At 45.4% G+C, this 18,651-nt stretch overlaps 1 protein-coding gene and 1 long non-coding RNA gene across 4 annotated transcripts in view; one reads left to right on the top strand and one right to left on the bottom strand.

The window, feature by feature from the left end:
- DSCAM (DS cell adhesion molecule) overlaps nt 1-16,599 on the top strand; it is an 826,557-nt gene extending 809,958 nt beyond the window's left edge. Inside the window, exon 33 of one of the 2 annotated variants that reach the window (XM_024239402.3) lies at nt 14,240-16,599. In XM_024239402.3, the coding sequence (XP_024095170.1) occupies nt 14,240-14,592 (353 nt within the window). In that variant the 3' untranslated portion in view covers nt 14,593-16,599. The remainder of the gene's footprint in view (nt 1-14,239) is intronic. The other variant, XM_054542559.2, reaches the window with a different exon arrangement.
- On the bottom strand, nt 680-2,937 carry LOC129052327 (uncharacterized). Of its 2 annotated transcripts, none has more exons than XR_010138891.1 (4): nt 2,867-2,937; nt 1,629-1,719; nt 1,448-1,557; nt 680-1,023 (listed from the first exon to the last, which is right to left on the bottom strand). It is a non-coding gene; the product is annotated as an uncharacterized LOC129052327 (long non-coding RNA). The 2 variants fall into 2 exon arrangements; XR_008517331.2 differs by having other exon boundaries at nt 1,629-1,725; nt 2,549-2,895.
- Nucleotides 16,600-18,651: the final 2,052 nt, after the last annotated feature.

Below are 18,651 nucleotides of genomic sequence, written 5' to 3'. Positions count from 1 at the left end.
TATATGCCCTCTTCACGCTAGATGATATTAGTCATGTCTGTTTCTGTTTATAGTCTTCCAAATATCTCAATATCTTCCTCCTCAACTTTAGAGCTTCTTTTTTGATGGTCCTTTTTTTCTCTTTCCCTTTTTATTTTTTCTGTCTTCAGTACAAATAGTTATGATCCCCAAACTTTGAAATTCTCTGCAAATTGCGATCAAGTTACATGAATTTGGCCAGATTGTGGCTTCAGAAAAATAGGAAACATGTCTTAGTTATAGTCATACTTCCTTCTCAGGGTCTAGCAGATACCTGACAGCCAAGTAGTTATCATGCAAGAAATATTTTTAAATGAATTAATAGTATTGAATACTCAATACTACATACTTAAAACTATATATATATATATATATCTCCTGTGTGTGTGTATAATATACACATATGTGGCCAGACTGTGTCTGGCACATAGTAGGTGCTTCATAAACATTATTGTATGAATGAATATATCATGGTTGTGACAACAAAACCAATTGGTTAAATTGGTTAAAATATTTCAATTACGAGAAATTATAGTCAAATACAAAAGGACATTTAAACTACTCCAACTTTCAGCACCTTTAATCAAAGCGACTTATTTTCCGTTCTTGCCCTTAGCAAATAAAAAAGACATCTCTTCAACAGATAAAAGGGTGCTCTCCCATGAAATGAGGATAGCTATCCACAAAGCATGCAGCATTATCTAGCTGTAATTTTAATGATACCTGAATTTTGAATTTGCCTGTACAATTACAAGTCCTAAAAATGCAGCAAATTATTGTCTTCTTCCATAAGGGATGACTATTCCCATCTCTACAAACAGAGAACAAAATTCTCTATTCTTCTGAGAAATAGCTGCAAAGTTTAACAATTTTTTTCCTCTGGGTCAAGGTGGCTTCCAATTCTTTGATTACAGTACCAATTCTTGGTTTCAGGTAGCATTTTGAGCCAGTTGCAAACATTCTTGGATTACTGCTGCTGCTTCTTCTTTATTTATGATGTTTATCCTGTGCCATCAAGAGAAGCCATTACATGAAGCTACTTAATTCAATTTCAAGCTTCAGACATGCACCCTAACACAGCCTGCCCCACTAGCGGTAGGGAAAGCATCCGCCCCTTTGGATCTCTGTGCTCATGCCCTCTGGGCCCCAGATACAAGGTTATGGGTTTCAGCCCCTTCCTTGGGGAATGCATTTGAGGTTTTTTGTTTTTTTTTTTAGTGGGAAAGGGCCATGGCCTGGTGCCAACTTGTTAATTCACTGAATTGCCACTAATTTGAAACAGTTACTGGATTTTAATTTGAGGATCCATTCATCTTGCATCACTCTCTCCTGAGGGTGTGAGGGTGGAGAGTAAGAGGCGGGCCCCAAGGCATGCAGAGAGGCCAGGAGCCCTTACCTGGAGGAGCCCTTACCTGAAGAAAGAGCCTACCTCTGCGCAGGTCAGCACTATTCTGACCAAGGCTGGCCACCGTATTCTCAGTTGTCATTTTGACCATGCTGTTTTCCCTGTCTGAAGTCTGTGTATCACTCATGTTGGCTCTTACATCAAAACAAGACACCAGCAATCCAATCTTCAGAGCTAAATAACCCCCACCCCCAGCTTCACTTACCTACATCTCCCTCACTGCCTGAGGACTTGGCTTAGGCAGCTGGGGTGCCAAGCCTCGGGGCTTGCATCTTCCTCCTCCGTTTTGCACATCACTAAAACTCAATTTTGAAATGTTTATCATAAATATTATACTAAGGGTCTCCTTTCAAATGCAAGTCTCTTTGATGCCTACACATGTGTGCTTGGGCACACACATGCATGCACACATACACATTCACACACAAGTACACACGCATGGGTACTTGTGCACACACACGCACATATGCATGGACACACATATATGTTGACACACATGCACATGTACGTGGATACATAAGCACATGCTCCCATGCATGGATACACACAGGCACACACATATTCTCACTGCACTGCTCTGCGTTCCACCCTTCTAGAGGAAGGCTTGCTCCCTCCCTCTCAGCCTCCCTGCTCCCCTGTCTTTCTTAGCCATGCATGTGTTCAGTGGACACTAAATGACTGGTCCTGTTTTGGGAACTGAGGATGCAGTGATAGACAAGACCCACAGAGATCCACATTGAAGGAGCTTCTGTTCCCGGGAGGGAGACGGACACTGATCAAGTAAACAAATAGTATCGTTCCTGACCGTGGTGAGTGCTGGGTGGAGAAGCAAATCCAGGAAGGGGATAAAACGTGGGAGGGGAGTATTTTGGAAAGAATGGCCCGGAAAGGCCTCTCAGGCAATGAGACGTAAATGATGGGATGGAAGGAGCCCTGCAAAGATCCTTCTGGTGGTCCAGAGAGCTGAGCAAAGATAAAGGCCAGGAGATAGGAATGAGCTCGGCGTTCACAACAGGGATCAAGAGTTCCCTCTGAACTATGACCTTTCAAACACTCCCATAGAATTTTAGGTTAAAAGAACCCTGGGGCCATCCAACAAAGCCATCCAGCAAAGCCTCCACATACTGCTGTTCACGCCCACTCGATGTCGACCTAAATATTGGCATGTGCTAATCCTGATTTCTGCTGGAAAACCAGGTCTCTCTGAGGAGTATTTGCAATTTTAGCTTCTTAAGGGCTCTCGTAGAATTTCAGTGTCTTCTTAGTAGCTGTCCCTCAGACTCAGAAAGTGACAGTAGGACCTGTTCTGAGGGGTTCTCAAGCTTAGAACTCTAAGCCCATTGCCTGAAATAAAAGCTTAGCATATATGTCCATGGGGTCTTTTGCAGCCACCACCCTGCACCCAGCCTCCTGCCACTGTGTTCAAGAGGCCATCCCCTGTACCTCTGACCCTGTCTGGTGGTCTGGCTGGTTCATTGTACTTGCTGCAGTTGCTAAGCTGGTGTTTGTGTCCTCTGTTCCAGAACATGTATTCCCTGTGTTCTGATTCTTTTCTCTGACTTCTGAGCCCCTTAAAAGGCTCACTGTTTTTCTTGGGTAGCTTATTGGGGTTCAGTTCTAATCGTTGCGAAATCCTGGGCTGCGCCAGTTCCTCGAGAGGTGGAAAGTGATGGGGGAGGCATGCTGAGAGAACAGTGATGTGGGGATAGAGACCTCGTTGTCCCTGCTGAGTGACCAGAAGGAAGCTCCCAGATTCCAGCGCCACAGACGACAAGAGAGAAGGCTGCCCAGGCTAACTGAACGTTCACTGCATCTCAGACAGACCCGGTTAAAACACAAATATACGACACTCATGTATTGAACCCCTACTGATTGAATATCTCCTGAGTAAAAAGACACTGGGTATTACCCTAAGACATAAAAGGGTTAATATCTTAAATTAACACTCCTCACAGTCTCATTCATTTATCAGAATAGTGTGTATGAAAGACTGCAGGCAATGGGTTCTGAAGACGTGAGACAGGCAAATCTTGAGAAGGTCAAGAAATAATACAAAGCCCAGCTCGTAGAAGACGGTCAGTCACCACCTACACACATGCACGCACGCGCGCACACACACACACACACACACACAGCCCAGTGAGGCCTCGTAAGAAGCTAAAGCCACATGAAGGCCCAGGGAGCATACAGAAAGGTAAGAAGAAGACAGCAAAGACCATCGTCTTCCAGCGTGGCCTCCTGTACACTCTGCTGGCACCAGGGCCTAAGGCATCCTGTATCCCAAACCAGAAAGGGGAAACAAGCCATCATTTCCAGTAAGAGTCAACCTTCTTCGTTTAACCCCCTTCCATGGTTTCCTGCTGCTCTCATGGTAGAGACTTACAAGCGTCTGAGGGGTCAACCATGTCTTCCTTGCCTTGACTTCTGGTCTCTAGCCTCCAGCCTCGACCCCTGGTCTCTAGCCTCCAGCCTCGACCCCTGGTCTCTAGCCTCCAGCCTCGACCCCTGGTCTCTAGCCTCCAAACTTGACCCCTGGTCTCTAGCCTCCAGCTTTGACCCCTGGTCTCTAGCCTCCAGCCTTGACCCCTGGTCTCCAGCTTCCAACCTTGACTCCTGGTCTGCAGCCTTCAACCTTGACCCCTAGTCTCCAGCCTTCAACTTTCTGGCCTCCTACAACTCCACAAATATACCTTCCCTCTGTCTGGAATTCTCTCATTTCCAGCCTAACTCAGCTCCTTCTGTGAGATGATTCAAGATGCACATTGTTGTAGAAACAGCTCTGTCAGCCTCATGGCAGAAAAAGGGCAAGCCCCGAGCCAGGGTTCTGCTTCAGGTGGTCCCCAATGTGTGGTTCCTCGTGGCTGTTGTGTGGGAACTGTATCCGTCTTTGGATCTCATGGATCGTTCCACAGTGGGTGCTCCAAAACCGCTGCTGAGTTCTGTGCTTGCCTAAAGGCCAGGGAAGATTTTCCAATCCCACTTTTATTCAGATCTACTTTACCTGAGAAGAATCATGAGCCTCAACAAAGTCAAAGCCCTACTTTTATACCTCGGTGTAGTTTTTAAAGTTCACCAGCAAGCAGAAGGATCACAATATTGATGAGCTCTTAAAAAATGCATGAGGGCCCCTGAGTACAAGCCAAGAATTGTAATCGAGTCCCTGCACATGGGCCTCTGATATCAATCTCACATTATTTATTTAGGGTTTTTCCTGGTTGCCATTTGGGAGTGAAGATTCATTTACCAAGAGAGATTCTTTTACTAGTTTTCATTACCATGCTGCAACATTAATATGAAACTCAAAAAGTGTTAGATCTCGTCTGTCTCTGGTATGGGTGGACTCTATGCTCCCCTTTGGGAACCAGCTCTTTGACACTGTATTGTTGTTGCAAGTCTGGTCTCTGTGTTTTTTATTGAAATTGCTGGAACTCAAGGAAATCATCCTTTGCTTCTTACTTTTGCATCAATATCCAGCTCTATCCAGGCATAGATCTCAAACCTTGTTAGAAATTGATGAAAGTTCCTTTTTACGTGTCCACAGAGGAGACTGAAGCCCCAAAAACTGTGATTCACATTCATTCCCACAAATTTGGGAAAGCATCTGCATGTTCACAGCCTCCAACTAACAAAGCATTGCAGAGGAAGAGGAAGAAGGCTACTGCAAAGTGCCTTGGAATATCTGGCCCCCAGAAATGCATTTTATTTGTTCCACCCTTATCCATAAATTCCCAATACAGATGTTTATAACCAGTTTTCAGAGGTGAGATAGCTCAGAGCATAAGAAGGGCTCTTTTAGGCTTCAAGGTGCCTTTAGAAAGTATTGTGCCTCTTTCATTTGACTGAAGGCAAGAGCACCGAGGCTCAAAAGGGTCACAAAACTACCTGGAGGCAGAAACAGAGGCAGAGACAGGATTTCAACATCAAGCCCTGCACTCTGTAGCTACTGCTCTTTCCACTGGACTCAGCTCCCACCTCAGTGGATGCCAATGGAGAAAGACATGGGGGGTTTGCCTTCTGATTACAGTTCCGTTGGACCATCTCTTATTTTCTTCCATAAAGAACTGAGGTCGTAACTCCTTGTGGACTAGTATTCTGAGGTTGAGGGGTACAACTGCTTATCCTGGTTGAATTCAATGCTTTATAAATAGAATTAAAGTGAAATAAGGAACACTTGGCATTATGAATTCTGATAATCTAAAATAGAGTTTCTCAACAGCAGCACCGTTAGTATTTGAAGCCAGATAATTCTTCGTGGCAGGAGCTGTTCTGAGCATTGGGTGATGTTGAGCAGCACCCCTGGCCTCTGACCAATAGGTATCAGTAGTGTCACCCTCCCCTGCATTGTGACAGCCAAAATGTCTCCAGACTTTGCTACATGTCCCCTGGGGACAAAACCACCCTCAGTGGAGAGCCTCTGATCTAGTGTTCAGATATTTTTCCCTAGTGTTGTGCCTGGGAGATAGCAAGAACCATTGTTTGATGATGGATTAATGGAATGCACATTCATTTTCTGAATTGCTTCATTCTTGTTATTTCAGTATTGATTTTGCCATCCTTTTTCCAAGAACTGAAATACATTCAAACTTTGCATGTGTCTGAATAGATTGAGAAAGTTCAGGAAGTTTTGCTTTCCTGAGTTTCAGCTAAAAGGAGGCAGGTTTAGTTCAGCAGTTTTCACACAGTCAGGCCAACCATGGCTCTACTGCACCCTTAGTGGAGGGAGACAAGCTCTGAGTGCGTATCTTCTGATGGATGTGGGACCTGCAGGAGGAATCTGTACATTTCAGGACCAGAGGCGAGGAGGTGCTTGTGATACTAGTATGCAAAGTGGTTAGAGAAAGAGGGAGAAATCAATGCTGACTTATTTAATCAGAACTTTTGGAGACATTAATGGCACTGAAGGTCCCCAGAGGGCAGCAACAGAAGGATGAGAAATGAAGCATGATGTCAAATAATAAAGCATAATGCTGCAATAATGGGTAAAGCGTCTCATCCTCAAGGCGGAAGTCAAAGCAGCTGCCTGGGTTCCCTCCAGAAAGGCAGTGATGGGTGCAGCCTGTGATCTGCACTGGGTTTTGGTGAGGCTGATAAGAAAAGAATGAGAAATGGGTGCCCCAGTGATGGATGGGCCAGTGGTCATTGTATGGTGCACACACCTTTAAAGCTCCACAAGGGCCGTTCATTGTGGGTAATACACATTTAATCTCATAGTACTCACCTTTCTGGTGCCCTCTTCCTCCACTGCTCCTTACTGCTGTCCCAGTTGGTTACCATGTTCCCCTTTTCCCTTCTCTATTTGTGACTCTGTCTCTAATTTTTATCTGTCTACCGATCTGTGTAGCTACGTTTCTTTTTTTTTTTTTTTTTTTTTGAGACGGAGTCTTGCTCTGTCACCCAGGCTAGAGGGCTGCATTTCTTTCTTTCTGCCTCCCTCTGTGTGTGTGTTTCCATCTCTCTGATCCCTCTCTCTCTCTCTCTCTGTGTGTCTCTTCCCCTCTCTCTTATCCATCCTCCCTCACACCCACCCAGCCTCATTCATCTCAGCCTCCCCTGACCCTGGTATGTTCCTGCATCTCAATCCCTGAACTCAGTTTCCCAGAGCCCTTCTCTGTGCTTGGCCATCTCCACCTTCTCCATCCCTCACCCTCACTTAGGGTCTCTGACAGGAAGGGTATTGGCCTCAGGGCAGAGCACAGTGGGTTCATGGTGTGCAAATCCACCATTACAGCCCAAAGAAGTCAGCAGGGGGACCCTGTCCTAAAGGCCCAGGCAGGACTCTGTGAGCCTTTGTGTTCATGCTGGGGCTGGGCTGGAGACACTAACTGGGTTTAGCTCACTGGGAAGGAACCGGCAGTGCGGGCGGGTAGGTGAGCAGGACAGAAGGAAGGCATGGAAGTGAGTTCAAGCTCAGTTCCTCCTGCCGTCAGACCATGAGCTGGATCCTCCTGCCAGCGCTAGTCCTTTCCTTCTCCATGCCTCAACTTCCCCTTTCAGTATGCTGCTCTTCCAGTTAAATTTTCCCTCCCATATCTCTCTCCTCTCTCTCTCTCTCTGTCTCTCTCTCTCTCTCACACACACACACACCACTTTACTTGATGTGTATGCCCCGCTTGCTGTCTTATTGCACTCAGCTACCTCTTTGTCCGTCCCCTGCTTCATGTTTTTACCCCTTTTCTATGCCTTTGATTTCGTGGATGAAAGTTTTAGCACAAGGGAAACAAAACAAGGAAAAGAAGGAAGGAAGGAAGTTAGTTTTCATGTTACCTGAGACTGGGTAATTTATAAAGAAGAAGAGATTTAATGGACTCACAGTTCCATGTGGCTGGGGAAGCCTCACAATCATGGTGGAAGGTGACAGGCACATCTTATACGGTGGCAGGCAAGAGAAAAATGAGAGCCAAGTGAAAGGGGCAATCCCTTATAAAGCCATCAGACCTTGTGAGACTCATCCACTACCATGAGAACAGTATGGGAGAAACCACCACCATGATTCAATTACTTCCCACTGGGTCCCTCCTACAACACATGGGAATTATGGGAGCTACAATTCAAGAAGAGATTTGGAAAAAATGGAGGGAATGAGAGATAAAGGAAAAAATGGAGGGAATGAGAGAAAGAGAGAAAGAGAGAGGAGGAAGGGAAAGAAGGAGGGAGAACGGGAAGGAGGGAAATGTGGAGAAATATTGAGGGAAGCAAAGCAGAGGAAGTGACGCCATAGACTATAGAAATCATTACCAAAAATATAAGTGAATTTTGTCGTAGCTGGTTTTACTGAAACAAGTACTAAGACTGGGCATTTGCCTTTACCAGTGTTTATGGCAATGATAGATTTACACACAGGGATGCTGAGGGCATTTGCACCCAGTGGAGGTGAGTACCCATGACGTGGTGACCCAATATGGTGACCCTGGAGTTCAAAGCACAAAGCATCCTTGGACTTCTTCTGGATCCCTGCTACGTTTCGCCGCATGGGAGAACTGGAGAGGGTCCTGACTGACAAGCCATGGGGCAGGTGAGCTGGGGAGTACAGGAGACACCCAAGAAGGCCCTGCTCCCTGTGGAAACAGATTCCTTAATCCAGGGAAAGTTTTCACATGCATTATCTAAGTTACTCTTCACCACAGCCCTCTATGCTAGATTCTGCTATTGCTCCCATTTTACAGATAAGGAAACTGAGCCCAGATCTAGACCTGTCAGATAAATGCAGGCAACATTGTCCTGGCTTCTACTCCTCGTCACCACAATTAAAGCCAAGGACTGGTTTCTCCCATGGGACACAGGCAGATGGCAGGCAGCGTGCTGGGGGCAGGGGATGCTGTGCCAATGTCCCCATGGTCACCACAGTCTCACACATCATGTGTCTCTTTCTGGATCAATAACTGCATGAGTTGTCTTGCTATGTATAGGCATCTTAAGCACATAGGAGGACAATTAGAGAATCCAGGTCCTCAGAGGCTTTGTTGATGAGCACGTGGGCTGGGGTTTTAAAGAACATAAGTGCCTGTAATAACAGAGCTTACCGCTGACTACTCTGGTGCTCTCTTCTCTGTAAGTGCATTAATTATTGAGAGAACTCATTTGCAGCACGCACGCAGTTGAAAGGGCTACTTTGGATGCTAATCAGAAAATACACATTGTTGAAGGGAGCTAATTAGAGAATCACACAACTTTGTAGAGCTTTGCCTGAAAAACTGGATCAATCAGAGATATTGGATATTCAGAGATACTTGTCAGACCTGCAATAAACAAATACATGTAGGCATTGCATGTAAAGATGTAACACTGAGCTGTTTCCATTAGGAAGGATTTTTATTTCTCATCTGTCCATTTCAGCCACTGGAGTCCTCTTGATAACTACATCTGAAGTGGGAGCCCCTGCAGACAGGATGCAGATATTATGAGTCCTATCTTTTGATTTCAAACACGTTTCTTCCTTCCAATCTAAGACCTGAGCATTCTGCAGTCCAGCGGGGACCACAATGCTATTACTTTGTAGGGGTTTAATAAGCCCTGTGCATTCAATGGGGAGTCACTAGAATAGAGATTTATCCCCAAATCTGTTGCAACACATTACGAATATGTCAAGTGTTCGTGATTGAGTCAGGTCTCAGAAACAGCATGAGGCATTCTTGACCTATATTTTTAAAGAAGCCTGGAGGTAAATGTCTGTCGCATTTCCTCAAATATACAAGCAACATGATAAAAATAATATTGAATAAAAATAATTAAATAAATAAGAAAATTAAAATAATTTGTTTATCAGATTCTTAGGAATAAAGACAATCACTTTCAGGAGATTGAATGTATAAAACTACAAATTGCAAGACTGGTCAATTAAGGTGTATTGATTCACATGCAAAAGGAAGTTCACATTACAAAAGAATTATTCAATTTATTTCTTAATGACAGCTCTGTTAATGCTTTCATCACTTTTTTTTGCAAATAATTAATCCCTGGTTAGAGAAGACTGAAGAATAACTACCATAAATGAACATAAATAATTTTTCAATGCCATCAAGTTTCATAGTTTTAAAAAATCAAATTATTTCATCTTTCAGGAACAAAGCTATTCTATATGGCAAGATATTCCTGAACCCTCCACATTAGTGTCTATAATGAGTAGGCCTCATGCAATTATATCTTTCTAAGCCGAAGTTCAGATGCATCAAGTTACCAAAACCCTTTTTTTAAATTATTATTATACTTTAAGTTTTAGGGTACATGTACACAATGTGCAGGTTAGTTACATATGTATACATGTGCCATGCTGGTGTGCCGCACCTATTAATTCGCCATTTAGCATTAGGTATATCTCCTAATGCTATCCCTCCCCCTTCCCCCCACCCCACAACAGTCCCCAGAGTGTGATGTTCCCCTTCCTGTATCCATGTGTTCTTTTTACAAGAATGCCAAATTATGTAATTCCTTCCTATAAGAATGTTATGGGCCAGGCGCGGTGGCTCACGCCTGTAATCCCAGCACTTTGGGAGGCTGAGGCAGGTGGATCACCTGAGGTCAGGAATATGAGACCAGCCTGACCAACATGGAGAAAACCTGTCTCTACTAAAAATACAAAAATTAGCCAGGTGTGGTGGTGCATACCTGTAATCCCAGCTACTCAGGAGGCTGAGGGGGGAGAATCGCTTGAACCGGGAGGTGGAGGTTGCGGCGAACCGAGTTGCACTCCAGCCTGGGCAACAAGAGCAAAACTCCATTTCAAAAAGAAAAAAGAATGTTATGGTCCATTTATTGTCTAGGTATTTATTGCTGAGCTTCCCTTGGACCCAGTTGACAGTAGGAAGCTGATGTTGAATTAGAATGCCTTTAATTTCAGTGAGCCCAGTCCAGTGTCACTGGGGCCATTTAGTGAATTACATGCTGCCGTTCCCAGTGAAATCATATAATTACTCATCATCACTTAATAGAATAAAGACATCCTGAAAAAGCTAAATGGAATTTTGAATCATAAATACCAAGTGGTGCAACAATGTAATAACACAATGACAAAGAAATCATTTGGTGGATTTCCCAAAAATAAGGTCATGGCTACTGTTGTTCGGGGAAAAAAATTTTCAAGAAGGGTAATAACATTTTGAAAATTTGTATGCTCATTTAAATTGTATAAAATGCATTTTTAGGGCTTGACTTGGTCATATTTATTTTTAGTTCTCTTATACTCTTTTTTTTTTTTTTTTTTGAGATGAAGTTTCATCCTTGTTGCCCAGGCTAGAGTGCAATGGTGCAGCAACCACCGATGCGCGGGTTCAAACGATTCTCCTGCCTCAGCCTCCTGAGTAGCTGAGATTACAGGCGTGTACTAACACGTCCAGCTGATTTTTCTATTTTTAGTAGAGACAGGGTTTCCCCATTTTGGCCTGGCTGGTCTCAAACACCTGACCTCAGGTGATTGCCTGGCCTCCCAAAGTGGGCGGGGATTCCAGGCCAGTTCTCTTATACTCTTGAATAGTCCTTTCCTTCTCTTATGCTGGTTGTTCTTTTTCTGTGGGTAAACTTGAAGGCGTTTCCTAAGGTTCAGGCTTTAAACACTGTCTAAACACATATCACTTCCATTGCCCCACTAGCAGGGCAGCTGGCTAATGGCAGCCCTCACTTGGCTCGGGTGGTCTCAGATCCCCTCATCCTGCACCTTCGGGGCCTATGGGCCCAAAGGGGCCGGATGAGGAAGGCTCAATTAACTATTGTTAGCATACAGTAAAATAAGGAAAGCAGGGAATATTTTGAAGCAAAAGAAACAAGAATGTTCAGTTACTTTAGATTCAGAAAATGAGCAGTGAGTCATCCTAGAGCTACGTTTCTACGAGAAAAATACCTACTAGATATCTTGTCTTGAATGTCCCCAGCTGCATCAAACTCAGCAGGTCTGAAACTAAACCCTTCATCTTTTGTCATCAAAGTATGATCTTTCCCCTATACACCCTTTCACAGTTAGTGATTTCACTGTCCACACAGTTTCCTGAGCTTAGAGCCTGGGAAGGAGTCACCCCTAACCCCTTCTCCTCTGTCACCACTCCCACTTGTCATTGACTCTGAAGCCGCCTTCCTTGGGCCCCCTTCGTATCTCACAATTTAATTCCCTCTCTTACATCCCACAGCTGCTCCTGAGCTCAGACCATCATCATATCTCTCTCCCTGCACATCCTTTTCCCTGGGCCCTCGCTCCAGGACCACACACCACCGGCCCATTCTCTAGACAGAGTTTTGCACCTGGTATGTCATGAGTTATAGGTGTGCCAAGATGGTGAGTCCTTCAGACCTCAAGGTGGCCAGAAACAGCTCCTTGGGTTCATCCCAGTGTACTGCACAAATACCCCTTGTCTGCCTGTTCCTCGAAGACAGAAAAGTGGGAAGCACTGGGCTGGATAATGCACACTGTCTGTACCAAAACAGCAGAAACTCAGACCCAGCGTCAGTCCAGCGCAAGTTAGGCAGTGTTGGTTGCAAAGTGGACCTGGTGGCTGGGCCCTAATTGTACTCATGCTTTGCAAGGAGGTGATGGGATATATTAAAGCCTTGAAACAGAGCCCTGAAGATGGGAATGAGAAGGAGTCAAGGCCAGGTGGCTCATGCCTGTAATCCCAGTGCTTTGAGAAGCTGAGGCAGGAGCATCGCTTGAGGTCAAGAGTTGGAGACCAGCCTGGGAAACCAAGCAAGACCCTGTGTCTCCAAAATATTTTAAAAATAATAATAATTAGCCAGGCATGGTGGTATGTACCTGTAGCCCTAGCTACTCTGGAGGCTGAGGTGGAAGGGTTACTTGAGCCCAGGAGTTTGAGGCTACAGTGAGCCATGAATGCAGGTAGGAAGAGGACCAAGAGGAAACCAGAGAATTTGGCAATGAGAGGTCAGAGTGACCTTTCAGTAGCTGATGGTGAAAGAAGCTGTGTCAGTTCAGGTTTTTGAGAAGCGCCTATCAAGACAGATTAGACACACAAGGAATTTACTGGGGAAATTCTTGTGAAGAAGGAAGCAAAAGGAAGCAGGAGGTGGCAAGGAGAATCTGGAGACCATAACAGAGGTCTGACACCTGTGAGAGGAGAAGGCGAAGGAGGGATTGGTTGGAGGCACCTCAGGCTGCGGTGCACCTCTGAGAAGGCTGCAGTGAGGCTGATGGGGCATCCCTGAGCAAAGGATGCCTGTTAGGGAGATCCTGCACTGGGCGGGGACAGCCATGAGGAAAGCCCTGTCATGCTTGTCATTGGCTTGCAGCATCCAAGAGAACAGATGCCTCCCTGCCTGCAGCAGATGCTCTTGGTTTTTTTGTTTTGGTTTGGGGTTATTGTTTGTTTGTTTGTTTTGTTTTGTTTGAGTCTTGCTCTGTCACCCAGGCTGGAGTGCAGTGGCATAATCTCAGCTCACTGCAACCTCCTCCTCCCGGGTTCAAGAGATTCTCCTGCCTCAGCGTCCCCAGTACTGGGACTACAGGCGCCCACCATCATGCCTGGCTAGTTTTTGTATTTTTGGTAGAGAGGAGGTTTCGCCATGTTGGCCTGGCTGGTCTTGAACTCCTGACCTCAGGTGATCCTCCCGCCTCAGACTCCCGAAGTTCTAGGATTACAGGCATGAGCCACCATGCCCAGCCAGCAGATGCTCTTGAAGGAGACCTGAGGTTATGTTTACATGGCACCACAGAAGCCAGAGTGACCATAAGCAGGAAGTAGAAACACTAGAACTCTGGTCTAAGCTGCTGTCATCTCTATACACAGCATGGCTGAAACAGAAGAGCCATGCAGAAGTTAGCAGGTAGGCAGGGCCTGGTAAGGAGGCCATAAGCTGTGGCCCTTTACCCAAAGCCATCATAAAGACCCACAACTAAGTGGCTGGCCAAGGTCACAAGGTTTCATAGAATTGCCAAGACGAGAGCCAGCTGTCCATCTTCCCTTGGTGTCCCTGGCTCTCTCCTCAAACCCTGTGCTCTCCCCGTACTTCCAATCACATGCGGGGTTTGGTCTATCACCGTTCGTACCCAGTGGACGCTGTTGCCTTTGATATATGTTTTTCTTTCAACGATGGTGTGTTGAAGGATTCTGTTACCTCCATTCCTCCATTTCTGTACAAGTAAGTTAATACAAGTAAGTACTGTAGGAAAATGGGCTCCTCCCGCGCCCAGCGAAGAGGTAGCAGGACGATTCCACCTGTCTTTGTGGTGAGCGCTGAAGGAGGATCTTGAGAAAGGCGCCTGTGTGCAGCGGCATTCTCATCTCTAAACCCCGCCATGGCCTCTCGTGTGCACACAGGGCATTCTGCCTGTGTTTACCAAATGAAGACACCAACTAACTACCCTGTCTTTCCTTCTAGGTGACCTCATACATTTGCCTCCATACCTTAGAATGGACTTTTTGTTAAACCGAGGTGGTCCAGGCACCAGCAGGGACCTGAGCTTAGGACAAGCATGCTTGGAACCTCAGAAAAGCCGGACCCTGAAGCGCCCCACCGTCCTGGAGCCTATCCCGATGGAAGCCGCCTCCTCCGCCTCCTCCACGAGAGAAGGACAGTCGTGGCAGCCGGGGGCCGTGGCCACATTACCTCAGCGGGAGGGAGCAGAGCTGGGACAGGCAGCTAAAATGAGCAGCTCCCAAGAATCACTGCTCGACTCCCGGGGCCATTTGAAAGGAAACAATCCTTACGCAAAATCTTACACCCTGGTATAACAGACAGCATGACTGGACAGCGGTTGTAAATACAATTCAAACAATTCAATCAAAGCTACCTTTTTTTTACGGAATTCCAATATTTATAATTAAAGAAAATTGCCAAAATATATTAAAAAAAAAAAAAAGAGAAAATACTGAAACCACAGACAGTGCAAAGACTCTCCTGCTTTTTTTCTGTCTGAGTGTGAGCTCCATCCGCCTGGGCATCTGATTTTTTGGGAAAGAAGTCCAGTTTTATGATCTTCACAGGCTATTGCATTTTTACTGATTTTCTACAAAAGTGCATGGGGGGATTAATTAAACCTTCTGACTGAAAGTTCTATCACACAAGAGGCAAGAAAGAAAACAGAGCGGGGGGGAAATCAGCCTATTTGTGAATTTAAAAGGAACACCGATTTGCGGGCAGGGGGAAACTTCAGTCACGTTTGCACACATTTCTTTCCCATTAGAAACCGGGTTCTCAATTTGGTCTTTTGTTGTTAATTAGGATGAGCGCCGTCAGTGAAGGGGTGGGGGGAATCAATTTGGTTTTCTCTTTTGTTTCTTTTTTAATTTAATGAGACACTCTTTGCATTTTGTCTAAGCGAAATAAAAAAGAAAAGGTTGTCTGCCTTTATTTCCATGTCTACTTCTCTCGTCTTCTACCAATGGCCTGGTCCTCCTTCCCATTGACACTTCTGTTTGGAAACACCAGGCCTGAACCCAGAGCCCAATTCAATAAACCAGAGTTGATACTAACACCCTGAACTTCTCAGGAATCTCCAGGAAGCACAAAGAAGGTGCAGCTCTTGCTCTCAAGCTGGAGAGGACAAAATGCAGGCTCGTCTCCACCGCAACCAGAGGCCAGCCCAAGTATTCGAAGCCCCTCGCAAGGCTCTGCCCCTTGCCTGCCCATGGCCAGAGTTCAACTGACTGTGGCCTCTGGGCCAAATCCAGCCTCCTGCTGTTTTTTAAATAAAGTTTTATTGAAACAAGGCCACATGCACTATTTGCTATTGTCTATGGCTGCTTTCATGGCACAATGGTAGAGCTGAATAGTTGCAACAGAGATGGTATAGCCCATGAAGCCTACAATAGGTATTACCTGGCCCATTACAGGAAACATTTGCCAACCCCTTGCTCTGGAGTCTGAAATGTAGCCCCAGCTTGCGTGACAAGGGGCAAGATCGTGCGTCCTACCCTCCATGACTTTTCCTATCTCCACTATGCCTGGTATCCAAATTTGCGATAGACCATCTTAATAAACATTGCCTCAATCCTCTGTAACCAGAGGAAAGTGATGTTCCTCTAAAATCTAAGTTTTTAGTTTCCTTTCCCTCAGTTTATCTCCCATGTGGCTCATCCTAGGAGAGAATTTACTCATAAATAGTCGGAACTGCATTCTTTAGCCCACAACCCTCACACGGTTTGCTTTTGAAAGAGGATGTAATCCTCCCCTGGCTGCAACACTCTATTCCAGGCTGACTTCCATCAAATGGAAAGATAAGCAGGTCTTCGCGTCAGAGATTTGGCATTAACCAGAAAACATGACCAAATATCCGTGGCTGCTCAGTCTCCCAGGATGAAGATTCTCTACAGGCTTCCATTAAGGCCACCAACATAGACTGGTGCCAGTTATTACCATCTTGGGAACATATTCAGAAATGTCTTTCCTTCCCTCCCTCCCTCCTCCTTTCCCATCCTTTCTTCCTTCTATTTATTTTCCAGGCGGGCCCATTTGTCTGCTTAGATTCAGTGACACAGAACGGGTCCGGGACCATGTCAAGACCACCTGCTGGTGCTCGTGTTAGATGACTTCATGAATGTGAGGTGTGCATCCATGGTTTCAGAATGTAATCCATGTTGACGTGTACTGTTTGCATACTCTCAGACTTTTTTTTTATGCAAAAGACATGCTACTTTCTGGGGGAAAAAATTAAAAGTCTATCTTTCATCAGCCTAAAACTTCTATATCCCCCAAACATAAAAGTTTACCTGTACAAAAATAAAAAAATTCTACATTATGTCTGCCTCTAGAATGGATTGCTTTCAAGACTCCTGCCTTAAAAATACTCATTAAAATCAGTTTAACACACAAACAATTGTCTCAAAAGATCACCTCTTTCCAGTTCAGATAGGGGCCTATTACTACGGTCTTCCAGGGGCTGCAGATTAAAGGGTAGTGTATACTAAAACAACAGTTATTGACAGTCATAATAATTAATCTTCCTCTAGACCTCTACCTGTCTGATTTGTTTTGTGGAAGTCATCCTATTAGCCCAAATCTGCACACAGATTATTCTGTGTTGGAATGGTGAAACTCAAATAAATTCTCTGTCCTCTGGTCAATATCTATAGGGTACATGGACAATAGCTATTGGGTCCGTGAACTGGGTTTCCTCCTCAGCATCCTTCTGGCTGGCAGCCTGAAAAATGCCCACCCTCCTGGATTAAGCAAGGCCTTCTCTTAATACGCAGCCAGTAAGCCACGCAGGACTCAACACTCACAATGTTTCCAGGAGCCTGGTTGTTTCCATGCCATTCACATCTGCCTGATGACTGCTATCTTGCATCCACATCCACCATGTCTACCTATGAAGAGAAGAAGGTGGAACAGTTGAGATGGGAAAAGATGGACCAGTGCCATAACATGAAGCTGGTCACCAGCTACACTGGATAAGCTTTAATTCCACCCATCATCTTTGGGCCCTTGCTGCAGAGACCCTTGATACTATCTTACGACACAGAAAACACACTGTTGCTTAAATTGCTCTTTACACAAGCAGGAGATCACCACTCAGTAAAGGTCCCTCTGGTCTGGTGTCAGGATCCCTGAATCACTCATATGCCAAAAGTTTTATGCAACTTTTAAGGACATGGCTGAGGCCTTCTAGAGAAGCTCTGGAACTCTATGAATCAATTTCCAGCAATGACGCACAGCCTTCTGGAACTGGGATAAGACTGGGAACCAAAGGACTAGTGTGTTATAGGCCACTTGCCCACCAAAGGTTCAAAGGAACCTAACAGTTTGTCCATAAAACTCCTCTTTTAACTTTCTAAACGTGGTAGAGAGTATCTCAGCTCTCTGAGGAGCACCTGGAAAGACTAAATATCCTCAGTTTAATATCCAGGGCACCCGAGGCCCACGTTGCTTCTCCACCCATTATTCCAAAATGGTGCATGAGAGGCAGCAGAGTGTGTCTGCAGTGAAGGAAAGATTTTCTGCAGGTCTTGGAAACCAAGCTGTTGTAATCCCTAACAAGAGTTTAAGCCAGGAAGGAATCTTCAGGCCTGCATAAAAGCTGTGTCTGTTTGCTGTGGGATGTTTGTTCGCTTGAGGAGGAGACTTGTGATGGCAGGTTCACTGAGTAGCCTGAAGAATATGTGGAACTGACAAGCCAGAGCTACAGCAGGGTCAGATGGCAACTGTGGACAGGATCCTCGCTGAGCTCCTCACCCCCTGGCAAGCAGGGACTGAAGACTGGATGGGCCTTATGCTAACTTGGGTCACCCGAGTGCCATCAAGCATGGGAGTGGGTGTACCTGTGGCGAGACCATCCCCCGTGGGTCATTGCATTTGTGCATGTCTCTTGGGCAGAGGCTTTGATGGTTTCTGTTCTGTGCTGTTTTTTCAAGGATGCTTGCATAGCAGATAGCCTTGGAAGATAGAGATAGTGTCTCCTTGCTGGGCAGAAGGCAGATTTGTTGGCTGACCTAGATAATAAAAACAATGTCTCCATCTGAGGCAAAATTTGGGCAAGTGTACCAGCAGCCCCCTTCCAGAGTTTCTTAGGCATTAGAAACACAGCCAATCAGGAGTCACAGCCTCGCTGGTCTCTGCCTAGAATCTGGGTGGTCTGGGCAGCCTCCCTCAGCTCCTTCATCTTTGTTCCAAGCTCATCTTTTCAATGAGGGCCTCCGTGAGCACCCTATTCAATGCCACAAGTTCCCCAGGACTCCTGCCCCCAATATCTGCTTTAGCTCTTGTCCATACCCTTATCATCTAACTTACTCTAGAATTTATTTATTCATAATGGTTATTCTTTGTTGTCTTTCTTTCCTCTCAAGGATGTCAGC

The sequence above is a fragment of the Pongo abelii genome, chromosome 22 (assembly GCF_028885655.2).
Source record: "Pongo abelii isolate AG06213 chromosome 22, NHGRI_mPonAbe1-v2.0_pri, whole genome shotgun sequence".
In the NCBI taxonomy this organism is placed as follows: Eukaryota; Metazoa; Chordata; class Mammalia; order Primates; family Hominidae; genus Pongo; species Pongo abelii.
This window is presented reverse-complemented; position numbering and strand designations above follow the sequence as displayed.